This window comes from Vulpes vulpes, chromosome 11 (genome assembly GCF_048418805.1).
Source record: "Vulpes vulpes isolate BD-2025 chromosome 11, VulVul3, whole genome shotgun sequence".
Classification (NCBI taxonomy): Eukaryota; Metazoa; Chordata; class Mammalia; order Carnivora; family Canidae; genus Vulpes; species Vulpes vulpes.
In genome coordinates this window covers 59,760,771-59,776,344 of record NC_132790.1, presented here as the reverse complement: position 1 = coordinate 59,776,344, position 15,574 = coordinate 59,760,771, and the positions used below count along the sequence as shown (strand labels likewise).

The 15,574-nt window shown below is 48.0% G+C and overlaps 1 protein-coding gene across 4 annotated transcripts; it reads right to left on the bottom strand.

Moving 5' to 3' along the window:
• Nucleotides 1-379: 379 nt before the first annotated feature.
• On the bottom strand, nucleotides 380-12,093 carry SLC25A38 (solute carrier family 25 member 38). Of its 4 annotated transcripts, none has more exons than XM_026000973.2 (7): nucleotides 11,776-12,093; nucleotides 7,341-7,462; nucleotides 6,680-6,764; nucleotides 5,599-5,778; nucleotides 5,185-5,353; nucleotides 3,473-3,639; nucleotides 380-1,675 (listed from the first exon to the last, which is right to left on the bottom strand). In XM_026000973.2, the coding sequence occupies exons 1-7, from the start codon at nucleotides 11,842-11,844 to the stop codon at nucleotides 1,553-1,555; spliced, it is 915 nt and encodes a 304-aa protein (XP_025856758.1). In that variant the 5' UTR covers nucleotides 11,845-12,093; the 3' UTR covers nucleotides 380-1,552. The 4 variants fall into 4 exon arrangements, with proteins under 4 accessions (XP_025856758.1, XP_025856759.1, XP_025856760.1 ...); XM_026000974.2 differs by having other exon boundaries at nucleotides 11,791-12,053; XM_026000975.2 differs by having other exon boundaries at nucleotides 6,728-6,764; nucleotides 11,776-12,012.
• Between the last annotated feature and the right edge of the window lie 3,481 nt (nucleotides 12,094-15,574).

Below are 15,574 nucleotides of genomic sequence, written 5' to 3'. Positions count from 1 at the left end.
CCACTTTCTGTGAACAGTTACAAGTGTGTCTAAATAAGTAGAGAACCAAGCTTTCCATCTAGAACAGCCTATATTCTTAACCAGACCAAAATTCCCCTTCCTGCTGTCATGATAATGTAATGGCTCTTTCCTAAGTTGGCAAGTGGACAGAAACACCTAGAAACCCCCGAGGGTGGCTATAATAAACAAAACATATAATAACAAGTGTTGAGGAGGATGTGGGGAAACCAGGACCCTTCTGCACTGCTGGTGGGAATGTAGAATGGTACCCAGTCAGGTAGTTTCTCAAATGGTTCAACATAGTTTCCACATGATCCGGCAGTTCCACTCCTAGGCATGTATTTACATGAGAGAAATGAAAACATAGGTCCACACTAACACCTGTACATAAATGTTCATTGTGGCATTTTTCATAAGAGCCTCGAGTGGAAATAATTCAAATAATCATCAACTCATGAATGGAAAAATAAAATCTCATACAGGCATACTGTATTAACAAACAAAAGGACAGTGTTAAACATGCTACACGGATAAACCTCAAAAACATGATGCCATGTAAAAGCAGCCAGATGCAAGAGGTTACAAATTGTAGGACTACATTTATACGAACTGTCCAGTAAAGGCAAATTATGGAAGAAAACAGATCAATGGTGGTTGGGGGCTGGGGCTCAGAATGAGGATTAATTATAAATCTGAGATCTTACTGGGGGATGAATGTGTTCTAAAATGGATTCATAGTGATGAATACTAACAATCACTGAATGGCTTATTTGAAATGAGTGAATTGTACAATGTGTGCAATAAAGCTGTTTAAAAAAAATGTTTAGATTTTTAGGACCTATACAGGTTAAGAGCCAGCCCCCTTAGACTATTGGGTTATTTTAAAACACAGTACAGACACTAGGTTTTCCAGTTTTCAATGATAAAGTGCTCCACTTTACTTATGCGAACTTTAGCTGCAGAAAAATGCCAGAACAACTTGTAATTGAAACAGTGCAGAGGCCAAAACCAAAAAGAACGTCATCTGGACACTTACAGGCTAAGAAGCCACTGTCCCCACTTCTTCAGAGCCTCTGAGGTGATTAGTAACCAATTAAGTAATGACATCTCTTCTTTCTCATCCTATCAGCATCCCAGACACACTAAAGCCTGGTGACAAGGACCCCTCTCTCTCCACCAACCCGGCTTCCCCCACTGGAGCTCTTCAGCCGCAGCTTCTCTGGCTGTGTGAAGCCTTGTCCCAGAACAGATCCAAACAGGCAGAGCCACCTGAAAGAGCTCTTTCCAGAAATGCCTTATCGAGTAGCCTGGCAGGATGTGCAAACCCTTCTAACTTCCCAGTGTGCTGTATGTGGCAGTAACTCCACTTTGGGGAGATTCTGAAGGCTTGAGTCAGGCCCATCTCTTCCCTACTCAAACTGGGGAATGAAGGGGATACATCAGCCTGGTTTTCCAGATAGGACTTCATCTTACTCTAGGACAGTGAGATGAAGCAGCCTTTGGCAAGAGCCAGGCAGGGCAACAGAGCCCATCTTTGCCTGGTCCCTCTTGATCAGGACTTCAGTCCCATCTTGGCCATCATCTCCTCATACACGGTCCATGCCATCGCTGCCATCAGAGCTCTGCGGAGGGCCCGGGGGACGCCACCTTGGAAGAAGCCACGCAGCCCATAATCCTATGAGGAAAACGAACGTCAATACTCTAGAAGCCAAGTACCAACGCAATGAACACACCTAGCGTGAGAGTGAGGGTCTCTGTTACCCCATTTTCGAGCCTGGGTTTTTAGATTTTTATAGGTGATACCAAAACGGAATAATGGATCTAAGGAGACAATGAACTAAAAACATTTTTTTGCATAAAAACATTTTTGCATAACTTTTTACTAAACTCTATCTTTTTATGCCTGCTTTAGCTGGGACAATTTCTCAGCTGAAAATCTTTTTTTTTTAAGATTTTATTTATTTATTCATGAGAGAACACACACACACACACACACAGAGAGAGAGAGAGAGAGAGAGAGAGAGAAGCAGGCTCCATGCAAGGAGCCCAATGTGGGACCCAGTCCCAGGACTCCAGGATTATGCCCTGGGCCGAAGGCAGGCGCCAAACCGCTGAGCCACTCAGGGATCCCCCTCAGCTGAAAATCTTTATACTGGATTGCCGTATACAGCTGGATAGCTTATATAGCTCATGTAAGCACCAAGACCCAACAGGCAGCTAAGATCCAGGCCACAGTGTGGATGCCACACCCTGGGTTCTGGCACCAAGCTAGAGAAAAGGGCGCCTTTTTGGCCATTTGTGTGCCTGGAGGGAGCATCTTTTCCTAACTCACCATATGCTCTTAGTGGTCCTATATAAGAATTAAAGACAAAACACCTCTTATTCCTCCTTCATAATGGGGACTGATTTATTCATTCCAACCGTTATCATTCCTGCTATTTTCATACATAACTGAATAATATTATTTTCAAAGTTTAGGGTTTTGGGTATAGAGAATAAGAAAGCAGACGACCCAAGCAGTGAAGACTATGATCAGATTCCCAACTATCTGTTTATATCTAGGGTGAGACAGATAAAGCATGCGTAGGCTCACGTTGTTTCCTCTGCTACATACAGAAAAATATAAAAATGTAGGGACAAACTTAGCTTGAACAACAATAGCTGGTATGTGATAACTGTGTGCTTCCAAGGGACCAACCCAAGGGCTTTTAAATGGTGCTTAAGTGGGGGCACCTGGGTGAATCAGTAGTCGAGCGTCTGCCTTTTCGCTCAGGTCAATGATCCTGGGGTTGAGTCCCACATCAGGTTCTCCACAGGGAGCCTGTTTCTCCCTCTGCCTAAGTCTCTGCCCCTCTCTCTGAGTCTCTCATGAATAAATAAATAAATAAACTCTTTAAAAAAAATGGTGCTTGAGTGTACTTTGTCTCCTGTACTTTTTATCTTTATTTTTAAAAAATCTTTAATAAAAAAAAATCTTTAATAATACCGTTTGTGCATTTGTGTTAGAGCAAATTTCTAGAAACCAAATAATGTGTTTGTTATTTTTTTCTGACTTTAGTTCCTCCTTGGTCCTTGATCACCAGATGACCAGGCCCTTCCAGATTGCCTGATTCCATAGGTCTGGGGTGGAGCCCAGCAATCTGCCAGGTTTGACAGGTATCACAGGTTGTCCTAATGTAGTCAGTTCCCCCCACCCACCACCAAAAAAACCCTGCAACAACAAAAAACCCAAAACAACCCACAACCAACCAGATGTGTTTAGCAGTGATTCTTTGGAATCATTGGGGAACTTAAGCTACTGATCTGGCCTTCAGATAGAAGCAGCCCAGGTTGTGACCTGGGAGTGGGGACTTTTTAAAGCTCTGCAGCTGATTTTAATATTTAAAAGACATGAACTACAGAGAGAGAGAGAGAGAGGGAGGGAGAGGGAGCGCCTTAACCACAAGAACCAATATTTACTCCATAGCCTTACTTTGAAAATGAGTGTCATTGCCTGACCAATCCACCGAAATTTCATTGGGGAGAGCTGCATATGAGTTTTGATAACATCCGCAGGTTGAGTTACCAGGGAGGCCAGAATGCCAGCAAAGATCCCACAGCTGAAATTTACCACAGGGATAAGGTTTGCATCCAACTGGTCTGAAACAGGACAAAGGCAACATTCAATTACAAATGAATCTCACATTCATCACATAAATATCAATACCAAGTGGCCCACAGATTCTTCCCCAAAGTCAGAGGAGTCTAGATTCAAACAAGGTTAAGGAGTGGATATTTAAAGCTATAACCAAGTGTGAATGGGAATGATGGAGTTAAAAATTTGTCTTTACAACCATCACCGTAACTGATTTGGGCAAGAATCACTGACTGAAGCTCAAACATTCAAGTGAAAGCAACAGGATGTTTTATACAGATTTATACAGGTTCAAAGTGTTCCCCCCCACTGACACTTTCAAATTACAAAAGAAAAAATGAGTTTTCAGTGGGGACACTATCTTGTCCAAGTGACAAAAAGTCAACCTCGCCCACAATGGGTCCAAACAACATCATGAGCTTCCTGATATAGGTGCTAGAGACTAAAGAACTGTAACTGTGTTAAATTTACTGATTTAAAAAAAATAATAAAAATTAAAATTTAAAAAATTAAAAAAAATAAATTTCCTGATTTTGAGGAAATCGTTCTCAGAGAATCTCTTTGTTCTTAGGAAACAGACATGGAGGTATTTAAGGGTAAAGGGGCATCACTCCTGCAACTTACTCTTAAACGGAATTAGAATAAACAATTATACACATAGGGAAGTCAAAAATGTACATCCAAGCTCCCTTATTGCCCTAACTTTCTAGGGCAACATAAGGCTGTGACCTGCAGTGTCATACCTCCTGGTGCCTTTGGCAGAGCAATGAACTCCTAAAGCACCCCAACTTACTTGATTACCACTGTCGTGATGGTGGCATGCCAGTTTTCCCACCTCCACAACCTTGACTGCATTTCCTTGCTCAGATTATCCAGGGACACCTTATTGAATGCAGGTTCATTCCACAGGATGTTTCTATCAGGACCAGGCTCTGTTTAGTTAGACGTTCGCTGCCCACTGATCGTACCCCCGTCATGACCAACATGAGCTTACTGACAGCATGGGTCTGTCAGAATGCCTGAGGTTTGGTACCCTTCCACCCAAACAGAGGGCTCAAAATCACTTCGACTGGGAACATGGCAAGGGAGGTGCTAACCTCCCAACTTTATCAAACGTGTCTGATAAGAATCAGATCAAGTGCTTCTTGAGAAAAACAGTCTCCCAGATCTTACCCCAAAGTTTCTGATTTAGGAGGCCCTGGGTGGGACCCAGCATTCTAAAGATCAGGTAAATCTGCGAGGTATTATTGCAGGACTTCTGCAAAACATGTTTTATTCCACCCCACCCCACTCAAGAAGTGTGGGGTGTAATACCAGTACTCTGCTATCATAGTCTATCAACTCGAAAGGTCAGTGGCCAAGTATGTCATGACCACTACTACTGTGGTCTAGCACCCAACCCTGACACAAGGCTGACATGGCTTAGGTCCTAACAGTCTAAGAAGAATCTGGAGATGCTAAGAATAAAGAGTCTCATATCACAGAGGAAGTGGTGAGGATACGAGGTCTTGGAGATATCTCTTCCCTACCAGACCTTCTTTTGTCCGTACCATGGGTCATGATATTTTTGGTCTGGTTGTAGAACATCAGGTAGATTCCAGAAAAGGGTGCGTCACGAAGGAGTGTTGCTGTCAGGCCACTGAAGAGTCCCCGGTGCCCCTCACTGCGATAGATGCTCCTCAGGGCTGTATAGATGCTCTCATAGCCATACCTCCCACTCTGCAAAGGAAGCACAAGACCAGTGGCTTTCACAGCGGCCCTGGTTTTGAACAATGAACCAACCTGACTTCAGGGTACATGGCATTACCAGGGCACAGGAGGTCTGGATCACATGTGGCCTAGATTCTCTGACCATAGGAGCCTCTCTTTTAGATTCTAAATCTGGAGTTGACCTCGGTGGCCCCTTGACAAAAGCCCAGTGCTTCTGTTCATCCACCCTGAAGGCCTGAAGCAGTCAGACTCACCTCGTAACGTGTCTTGATCACAGTGATGGGTGACATGCAGACCCCTGCAACTGAGCGAGAGCCCACTCCCAGGATGACGGACTCCAGGGCGGTGGGGGGATGACCTCGCAGGAAGTACTGCTTCAAGGAGTAGAGAGTGCCGAAGTAGATGCCAATTCCAGGGACACACCTCACAATGGACTGCAGAATAAGTCAGAGGGAGGAAAGAAATCAGAGACTCGTGCTGTTAGATACTGTCTTAGCTGGGTTTTACCAAAAGAAGATGGAGATCTGCATGCAAGTACTTGATTGAAGGTGTGGAGGTAATATCCATAAGAGAATGGGGCAGTGAGGCAAGAGAGATGGCACCCAGCGAAGGTCAGGTTGCCGACCCATTACTGACTCCCCTGGGCAATGGAATCCCTTTGCAGAAACTCTGGGAATCAGTGTAGGGCACCTCAGAGTTACCCCTCCTGTTGAGGAGGGAGAGTGAGGTTTTTAAACATCAGCGGTTATCTTCCATTGGGAAGGGGCTGCTGTGGGCTGGGGTGAGCATTCATGCCCTGGCACTCCCAGCAAAGCAGGTTCCTGGGGCCAGGAAGAGCCCACAGGTAAAGAAACGCAAGTTCAGCCTGTTTGCACCGAAGGGCAAGGGCAAGGATATGCTGGCAGCTGGCAGTACCAGCTGCACCTGCTCTAGACCTGCTACTGCTCCAAAAAGCTGCGTCTAGGGCAACACAGACAGGGAGAAGCCCTCTGGCAACAGTGAGCAGGAACAGAGACCAGGAGAGCACACAAGTCCTCCCCCTGCTTCTGACGCTCACCTATCCTTCCTTGGGATGATATGTGAGGTGCGTGAGAAAGGGCTACTTTTTTTTTTTAAAGACTGTATTTATTTATTCATGAGAGACACACAGAGAGAGGCAGAGACATAGGCGGAGGGAGAGGCAGGCTCCCAGTGAGGAGCCCAGTGCAGGACTCGATCCCAGGGCCCCAGGGATCACACCCTGAGCAGAAGGCAGATGCTCAACTGCTGAGCCACCCCAGAAAGGGCTAACTATTAAAGCAGAGGGTGCAAGAGGAGGCCCAAAAGGCAGCTTACAGGGGATATTCCTTTCCAAAGGCCCAGAATACTCTCCGTGCGAACCACCTTCAAGAGCAGAGCCAGCATCCCAATGCGTCCGGATCTGAAAGCAGACGAAATGGGGGCCAGAAAGAAAAAAATCCCTTAGAGTTTGTCCTTAGAAAAGAACTTCCCATCCAAAGACTTCTTTCCTAAGAGCACTCAAGAATCTCCACAACACATCTGGGAATCACTGAGTTTCCACATGTGCAGCGTTTGGCACAGACGTGTGTATCTGCCCAGTCACACTGCAAACAATGGGATGACCCCCCATTTCACATGCATTTGATGTACTTCCCTCAGGGCTGAGCCCAATGTGGGGCATAAATGAAACACGTAATACTCGCCTTATTTCCAGAAAACTACCCATACTACTCATATCAGAATATCAGACAGCACAGTTACGACATTACAAGCTAGCACAGTAAAATGCAAGGTCCCCAAGGCAGATCCCAGGAAGGGGTCTTCAGAGGGCCCCATTTACTTAATAAGAAATATCAAATAGAAGTTGGGCATGGCCTGGGTTTCTCTTTAAGCAACCCACAGAAGGGGAGTTGACTTAACACAGTTGAGATGCTTTGTGTCTGAGAGAAGTTGTTGAAACCAGTTCCTCAAAGAAATGGAGAACAGCAGGTATTACCCATGGGCTGAGGGCTGGAGAGTCTGCAGGCGTGTTTTGAGGAGATCCAGGGGTTGGAAAAGGAGTGTGGAGCAGGTCCCACTGATGGAGCCACACAGGAAAGCCTTGATCACCGGATGCAGCTTTAGGGCAAGAGAACACTGAATCAGCAACTTTGCAGCCACAGGCCTCATGGCCCCTGCTGCTTTCTCCACCCCGAGAGACTACCTGGCGACGACCTGTATTATCTTCCCACTTCAGAGAAGGGAAAAGCGTACCCAGGAAAGAAGAGTGCTGGAATGCTGTGGAGAACACAGTTCCCTGCTAGAGGGATCTCTCTGCCCTTAATCTTGAGAATGGGGAAGGAGTATCCTCCTGAACAACACATCTACGTCCACCCGTGAATTAGGCCACCAACTGCAGCTCCTTCTCTGTCCCGACCATCACCTTATCTTCACAGAAGTAAAATCAACTGAACCTAGTGTCTGAACTATTGGTTGCCAGGCTCTCTTGGTAATAGAACCTGTAGATATTTACAGGAGTGAGACAAAGGAAGTGAAACCATAAGCTCAGGTTCGGTGTAAAACATGGACCACTTCCTGTAAAAACCTGTCCATTTCATTAACTTGAAGCTTTCCCTTTCTCTCATACCCATGCCTCTCCCTGGGACCTAAGCAGATCACAGATGGCACGGAAGACCAGCAGCTACCCCTGACCCCTGGGTTTGCTGGCTCTCCTTTAAACCAGGACAGTAGTATACCCTGGCTAATGGAGAGGGCAAAGACTAAATGTCCTTCCTTGAGCCCACCATGCTAGAGGCATTGCGGCTTGCTGCAGAATCAGCTCCATCACAAACAATTGTGAAAAGGTGCATTTAAAAATCCAACCAGGGGGTGCCTGAGTGGCTCAGTTGGTTAGGCGTCTGTCTTAGGCTCAAGTCAGGATTCCAGGGTCCTAGGATTCCTTGCTCAGTGAGGAGTCCGCTTCTCCCTCTGCCCCTCCCCCTGGCTCATGCTCCGCCTCCCTCAAATAAATAAATAAAATCTTTAAAGAAAAAAATCCAACCAGGAAAGAAAAGCCCTCTTCTCGAAATAAGACATTTGGCAAACTCCATCCAAAAAAGATCTTCTCATTAAATGGCACTTGCACGATTATTCTTTAACACACAGTACGCTGTTGTCCTAAGACACTATGAAGTTTCCGGTTATACACCTACAGCCACCCACCCAGAACTAAAATGTGCATAAACTGTGGTTTTTTTGTTTCACAAAAGGGAACAGAGATCACTCCACATTTCTACCAAACGAGCAAGTCTCAAATTAGAACTTGAACCACTTAAAAGACTAAAAAAAAAAAAAAATCACTTAAATACTGGAGGTCCTAACTTCCTAATTCTGTTCAAAAGGCTTGTCAAGTATCCAAGGGTGACAGAATTGATAATACAACACCTGCAACCAAGCAAAATGTGTCTACCTCACCATTCCCTGTCCTGCTCCTTTGGCTAAGCTCTATTCCTGTGAGTCTGAGCTTCTCGGCCTCATCCTTCCAAGTGGCATCTTCTGGCAGCAAGCATCAAAGCCCCTATCTTTCCAGCCTGATGTTACGTCTCCTCTGCTCTCTCTTGGCTAGTCATCCCTCAGTCCCCACCACTTGCCATCCAGCTAAAGCTGCCCCTCCGGCTCACCAGGAACCTGCCCATCCCAGGACCCTTGCCCGTCCCAGACCTTCCCTTACTTGGCCGTTCCAGTGCATTTCAAACAGCTGGCCCACCTCTTTGTTTTGGGCTGCTTTTCAGGCTGCTACAGTCCCTCAGCCTCAGAGGTTTCTCTTATCTCCCCTAGCCACACCACAGGGCACCACGCCCACAGCCAGTTCAGCCCAGCACCCCTCTCCCTGGGAGGCCCCCAGGCATCTCCAAATCTTGCTCCAAAATGGAAACCCAGGCAATAGTTCACCACACCCCTGCCTCCACTCCACAAGATATTCCAGTGGTAAGTCTGGGAGACACGTGAGACTCCTCACTGTACCTCCTGCTACATGACCCAGTCCTGCTGATATACTGTCAGTGTTGCCGGTGCCTGCCCACACCCATCTGTCCCAGCAGCCTCAAGCCTCCACTACTACTAATCTACCCTCCCCTGACCTCCTGGAGCAGCACTGGGTGAGGCATCTGTGTACACTTAAAAGCGAGGTATTTTAACCCATTTTACAGATGAACCTGGAACTTACAGAAGTGACCAATGTGTCCTAAGGGAGAGTTTGAGGCCACTGGTAGGCTTACAAGGTCCTTTCTGGATCAAGTGGGCCCTTGTTACCCTTTTTGTTTCTTTAAAGATTTTATTTATTCATGAGAACACAGGGAGAGGCAGAGACAGAGGGAAAAGCAGGCTCCATGCAGGGAGCCCGAATGTGGGACTTGATCCCGGGACTCCAGGATCATGCCCTGAGCCGAAGGCAGACACTTAACTGCTGAGCCACCGGGGCTGCCTAGGTGCAGCCAGTTCTAATTTGCCTTTCTCTTAGCTCTGAAAAACCCCATCCCAGCTCCTCCCACTCTGATTAATCCCTGGGGGTCTCTGCTTAGCTTTCACCTGCAGTGAAAAAGCCTCTAATCGCCCTGTTGACCTTCAGTGCTCCTCAGTACCCTTAGGGTCTAGGACAGAAGAGGCCACTGGCTGTCCTGTTCACGATGGTACGTCCAAGCCCTGACCAGGGAGCCTGGTGCACAGTAGGTGCCCAAGAGTAACAAATGAATGAATCCCATCATCTGCAGGATGGCTCTCCATTGAGCACAATTCCATAGGCTAAAGCTTAGTGGAGGCCCTGCGTGGCCCATCCCGGGAGAGGGTCATCTCCCCAGGCTCCCTTCAGCCCTTTGCATGGGTTGTGGGCATGACAAGTAGTTGCAGCTTTGGTGCAGTTCTCTGCCCTGCTTACCCAATTCTCTCATAGGTATTGTATGGGATTTGTCTTTTAAGGCTGTGGTCGTTGACACACATACGCCACACACACCTAACCACCCCGGTTGCAGAACTATTTTAGGTCTTTACCCTTACAGCCTAATGATTGGGCAGATTATTGGTTTAATAAATATTTGTTGAATGAATAGAGCCTGAACTTTTTTAACTTTGTAATTTTCCAGGCATTAGAACAGATACTAAATATATACCAGCTGTACAAACCTCTACTAGTTAAAAAACAAAAACCCCACACACAACAGGTAATACCATTGTTTTCAAAAACAAATCCAGAATTTACACTTTTTTCATTTTGAATAGTCTTTTTTTAAAACAAGACTTTATTTATTTATTTATTCATGAGAGACACAGAGAGAGGCAGGCTCCCAGTGGGGAGCCAGATGCGGACTCAGTCCCAGACCCCAGGATCACCTGAGCTCAACCACTGAGCCACCCAGGTGCCCTTCATCTTGAATAGTCTTACGATATTGTCACATGAACACCCTTTGAAGGTATGTTTTTTTCTAAATAGCCGAAAGTTATTCAAGGTGAAAACGACGAGTAACAAAAAAACAAAAAACAAAAAACTGATGAGTAACAATTTGGTTTTTTTAAGGATGAGAAACCCAACGCTACACAGTAGGCAAAAGCAGTAAGTTAACAAACAGGTTGCACGAGCAACTGACTTCCTTTTGGAAAACTGAACCCTATTGAAGTCTCCAGGCCACAGCTGAAGGACCCAGAAGGAGAAACGGCAAGCACGTTTCCAAAGATGTAAAGCAGAGCCGCGGCCGCTGCCTTTTTGAAGGATTAACCCCACACACCCTGCCCCGCAGCTGTGACCTGCGGGCGGGAGCCCGACGGTGGCACCAACGCGGCGGCGATTCGCGGCCCGCCCCGCCCCGCCCCCGCCCCCACCAATGGCGGCCTGGCGGCACGACCGCAGCAGCCAATCCGGGCTCAGGGGGCGTGGCCCGGCGCCCCCCGCCGCGCCAGTCGCCCACCCGCAGGGAGGTGGAGACGCAGAGGCCGCCCTCCCGCCGGGCCCGCGGGCCCGCAGACCTGACTCGCCTCGCTGGGGCACACTTTGCTGCTTTTTAGGCTTGGCGCTACCACTGGGCCTTGCGACGGCCCAAATACCCGCCCGAGCGCCCTCCCCCCCGCCATGAGGCATCCAACTCGGGGCAGCTTCCGGTAGCGCCCGCATCCCTCGGGGTCGCACGAGCACACCCCCGGCACTCCCGGGTCCCGGCAGCTCCGCTCACTCTACCGGGACACCAGCGCGGCGGCGAGACCCCGGCTCGTCTGTCCCGGGGGGGGTGCAACGCCTCCCTCGCCCCCCGTTCGTCCCCTGGACCGATCCATCCCTCTGCCGCCACGTCCCCGCCCGGTTCCGCACGCACCCGGGGGGCGCAGGGCCGCTGACCCTCGGCCACGTCCCAATCCCCCTCCACGAGCCGGCGGTTTCCGAGCCCCTGCGTCCCTTCCGCGCACGTTACCATAAGCGTCTCCACCTTGTCCCCGACATCCTGAGGCTGCAGCAGCGCCGGGCGTGACTTCTGAAACATTGGACGGGAGGCGGGGAGGCGGGGAGGCCGGGCTGCGGGGCGTTGGCGGGAGCGCGGGCCCAGCGCCGGCAACCCCGGGGGGGCAGGCAGCGAGCTCGCGCGCGGGCTCTGCGGGGTCGCCCTCCGCGGGGCACCCCTGCACCTGCTCCCGGCTCTAGACGAGCTCGGCGCTCCGGCCCATCCTGCCCGGCCGCACGCTCCTGGAGCCGGGATCCGGCAGGCTGCGTGCGGGGGCGGGGAGAGCGGAGGAACTGCGCGCAGCCCTGGGATTTCGCTTCCGGGGCCGGGGCGGGGGCCGGGGCCGGGGCCGGGGCCGGGGCGGGTCTGGCGCTCCGGAGGGTGTTCGCTGCAGCGCCACCTGGCGAAGGTGTGCAGAACGGCGGGGCGCGCGGCTCCCCTGGCCCGGGCTTGAGACCAGGCCGGGGCTGCCAGGTGTGCTGCAAGGGATTTGAACACGTTTGCACTCCGAATCCAGCATAGTAGTGATCTGCGCCTGCTGACCTACAAATGTGGCTCGTGTACCTGACGGCCAGAACTTTAAATTGTATTTAATTGTAGTTAATTTGTATTAAATTTTTTTTTTTTTTTTTTTTTAATTTATGATAGTCACAGAGAGAGAGAGGCAGAGACACAGGCAGAGGGAGAAGCAGGCTCCATGCACCGGGAGTCCGATGTGGGATTCGATCCCGGGTCTCCAGGATCGCGTCCTGGGCCAAAGGCAAGCGCCAAACCACTGCGCCACCCAGGGATCCCCCAATTTGTATTAAAAATTAAAGCAATGTGGAATATTTTTCTGTTAGACGACTTTGTTTGACATGTGCTGTAGGTTGGCCATACACTGCATTTCTTTTTTCTTTCTTTTTTTTTTTTTTTAAGAGAGAAAGAGGGGGCGCGCACAAGTGCGCAAGGGAGACACAATCTTTACCCGTTGGCTTTTTCAATGAGGAGCCCCCTCCAAGGGCTCAAACTCACCACTGGAGATCATGACCTCAGTGGAGAATCAAGAGCCCCAGGCTTAAGCAACTGAATCACCCAAGCGCTCCCACACACTGCATTTCTAAGACTTTAAGTAATGTGGTAAAATAGCTTATTAATAACTGTTATTACATGTTGAAATGATATTTTGGATATATTTGGTGAAATATATTATTAAGATTAATTTTATGTATTTTTTCCTTTTCTAAAAAATATGGCTACTAGAATATTAAAAATTGCACAGATGGCTCACACTACATATCTATTAGACCACAGTGGTCTGTTTTACGATTATTGTTTACCTCTCCTCTGGATTCTATGAATAACCTGTATGGTCTCCCAGCTTCCCATTATTCCAGTCTGGTGGAGCCGTTGAAAAAGTACTGCGGCTGGGATCCTGCAACTCCTGTTGAAAAAAGCAGGCACATACCTTCCATGTCCCTGATTATCTGAAGAATAAAGTCCAAGCTTTTCATAGTGACAGGCTTCCAATACTTTCCAGTATCCATTCTTCACCCAGGAAATCTAGGCCAGGGAAGAAACTGATAAATTTAGGGAGTAAGATGCTGTTTTTATTTTATTTTATTTATTTATTTATTTTTTTAAGATGCAGTTTTTAAAGACTTCATTCCTGTGCATTAAGTCACAAGGAACAAGCAAGGAAGCAGCTCTTTATCCCTGGAAGGGATGAAGCAAAACATAAACATTAAAAAAAAAATACACAAATCTGTTTATCTTGTTCTAAGCATGAGGCTCATTTTCTTTGTGCAGTGTTGATGGCTAAGCTAAAACTTCTTTTTAGAGAACAGCTACATTTTCCCCCATAGGGCGAGGATTCCTACTTTTGAGAAACAGTGGATTGGTGTATTTCAGAGGCAGCCCTTAGCCACTCTGGGGTTGGGGCAGAGGTGGGACCCACAATGAAAGCCTGCTGTCACTGGCTACTCCACCACAGGCAAATGCATTGGCTTGGCCCTGGGCTCAGAAGATATGCGCTGGCTTTCAAGGGTGGTAGATGCCTGCCAGGTTTTCTTCCTCTGTATTTGTATGGCTTCTGCCATACTCCCAGCCCTGGAACCCAGAGTCCCCCTATCCTCTCCAATCCTTCACCCATGTTCTTGGAGATGTGGAAATGTATGAGATCACATGAAAGAAGCATTACTCATTAGCAGATGAGCGAGGGCTTTGGAACAATACTTACTTAACGGCGGAACTTGGAGCAGTGAGCTAAAAAATAAAAGAAAAATATATGGTAAAAATGCTGCTTGTGACTTTAGTTCAAAAAAAAGGTTATTAGGGATCCCTGGGTGGCGCAGCGGTTTGGCGCCTGCCTTTGGCCCAGGGCGCGATCCTGGAGACCCGGGATCGAATCCCACGTCGGGCTCCCGGCGCATGGAGCCTGCTTCTCTCCCTCTGCCTATGTCTCTGCCTCTCTCTCTCTCTGTGACTATCATAAATAAATAAAAAAAAAAATTTAAAAAAAAAAAAAAAAAAGGTTATTAGCATCAGACACAGCTCCCCTGATTTGTCTGCAGTCGATGGAAGGTAGCTTTTGTTTCTATGACCTAACTCCCCCCACTTATACATTAGGTCCCCTGAGCTCATTCTGGCCTTTCTTTCATTAAGGTTTCGTGATGCTTTCCCATCCCAGTGACTTTAGTCACTCTCAATCCAGGAAGAAAAACATATACCTCTGTTTGGATACATGACCCCCCTCTTACAGCTTTATTCACAGAAGCTTTGATATCTGGAGGTGTTACCACCATCCAAGAAGGAAAAAGCTGTAGTAAGCATGGGAAACGGGAGATGGATGGGAGGCAGAGTCTGAAACCAAGCAACTTTGGTTCCCGCCCTCCAAGGCAAAAGTAGATGAGCCTTACAGTGCCTTGCACCTGGGTGAGCCTCTTTACAACTAGTGGCCTCCCAGAGAGGTGAATGGGTATGTTATGATGGGCTCCATCCTGTAACCAATAGAAGCTCTTATCCATTTGAACTCCCTTCCACCCCAAACACAGTCTAAAAGAGCAGTGTTAAGAGTCTCCAAGGGTACACACTGCCCTCAGCAGTGGGGGGAGTCACCCTCTGTGCCTAGCCTCAAGGTTGCGCACAACCAGCAGGAAAAAAATTCTAATGGCTTTACCAGAAGCTTCGGCAGAAAGGATGGTCCTGTCACTGTTTCAGGCTTTCTTTCTTCTGTGCCAGTGACCCTTGACCTTTGCCTCCAGCCTCACCACTGAGCTGGGGATGACCAGATTATGAGAGAGAGCAAGGAGGTAGAGCTGTTCATGGGCTCGTCTCTGAGAAAGTGGTAGAAGACTCTACAGTGTGTGTGAGGTGTTGGGGGTATGTCCCCGCAGAGTAGGGGTCCTGGGATTTTACTCCAAGGGCCAAAATATCAGGGTCGAGTTGTGAAACAAACCCAGGCCATATGGCATTGTGTGTTTAATCATCACATAGAAGCCACAAACCTCTCTAACAGCATTGTGACAAACCATTTCCCTATCTTTTGCAATGATCAAGTTCCTTGAATTTTCCTGCTGTCTTCCCAGTGAGGAAACATATACTACATTTTGGCTAAAACTTCACAAACATAAGCACGTGTTTTCTCCCAGTTCCTGACCAGTTTGAATTGCCCACAGTGGTGAGCAGGACGCATTTGCAGTTCATCGACTATCAAGTAGCTCTACCCACACATGGCAAGCTGTATTCATCTTCATCTTCAGCAGAAAGGCCCTATCAGTAAACAAGTATTCCT

Excerpts from the sequence above, each read along its gene's own strand:
- SLC25A38 (XM_026000973.2), bottom strand. The coding sequence starts at position 11,844 with ATGTTTCAGAAGTCACGCCCGGCGCTGCTGCAGCCTCAGGATGTCGGG. Across the intron at positions 7,463-11,775 it reads ACAAGGTGGAGACGCTTATG|CTGCATCCGGTGATCAAGGC; the intron begins GTAACGTGCGCG and ends CTTGCCCTAAAG. Across the intron at positions 1,676-3,472 it reads CAATGACACTCATTTTCAAA|GATTATGGGCTGCGTGGCTT; the intron begins GTAAGGCTATGG and ends TTTTCCTCATAG.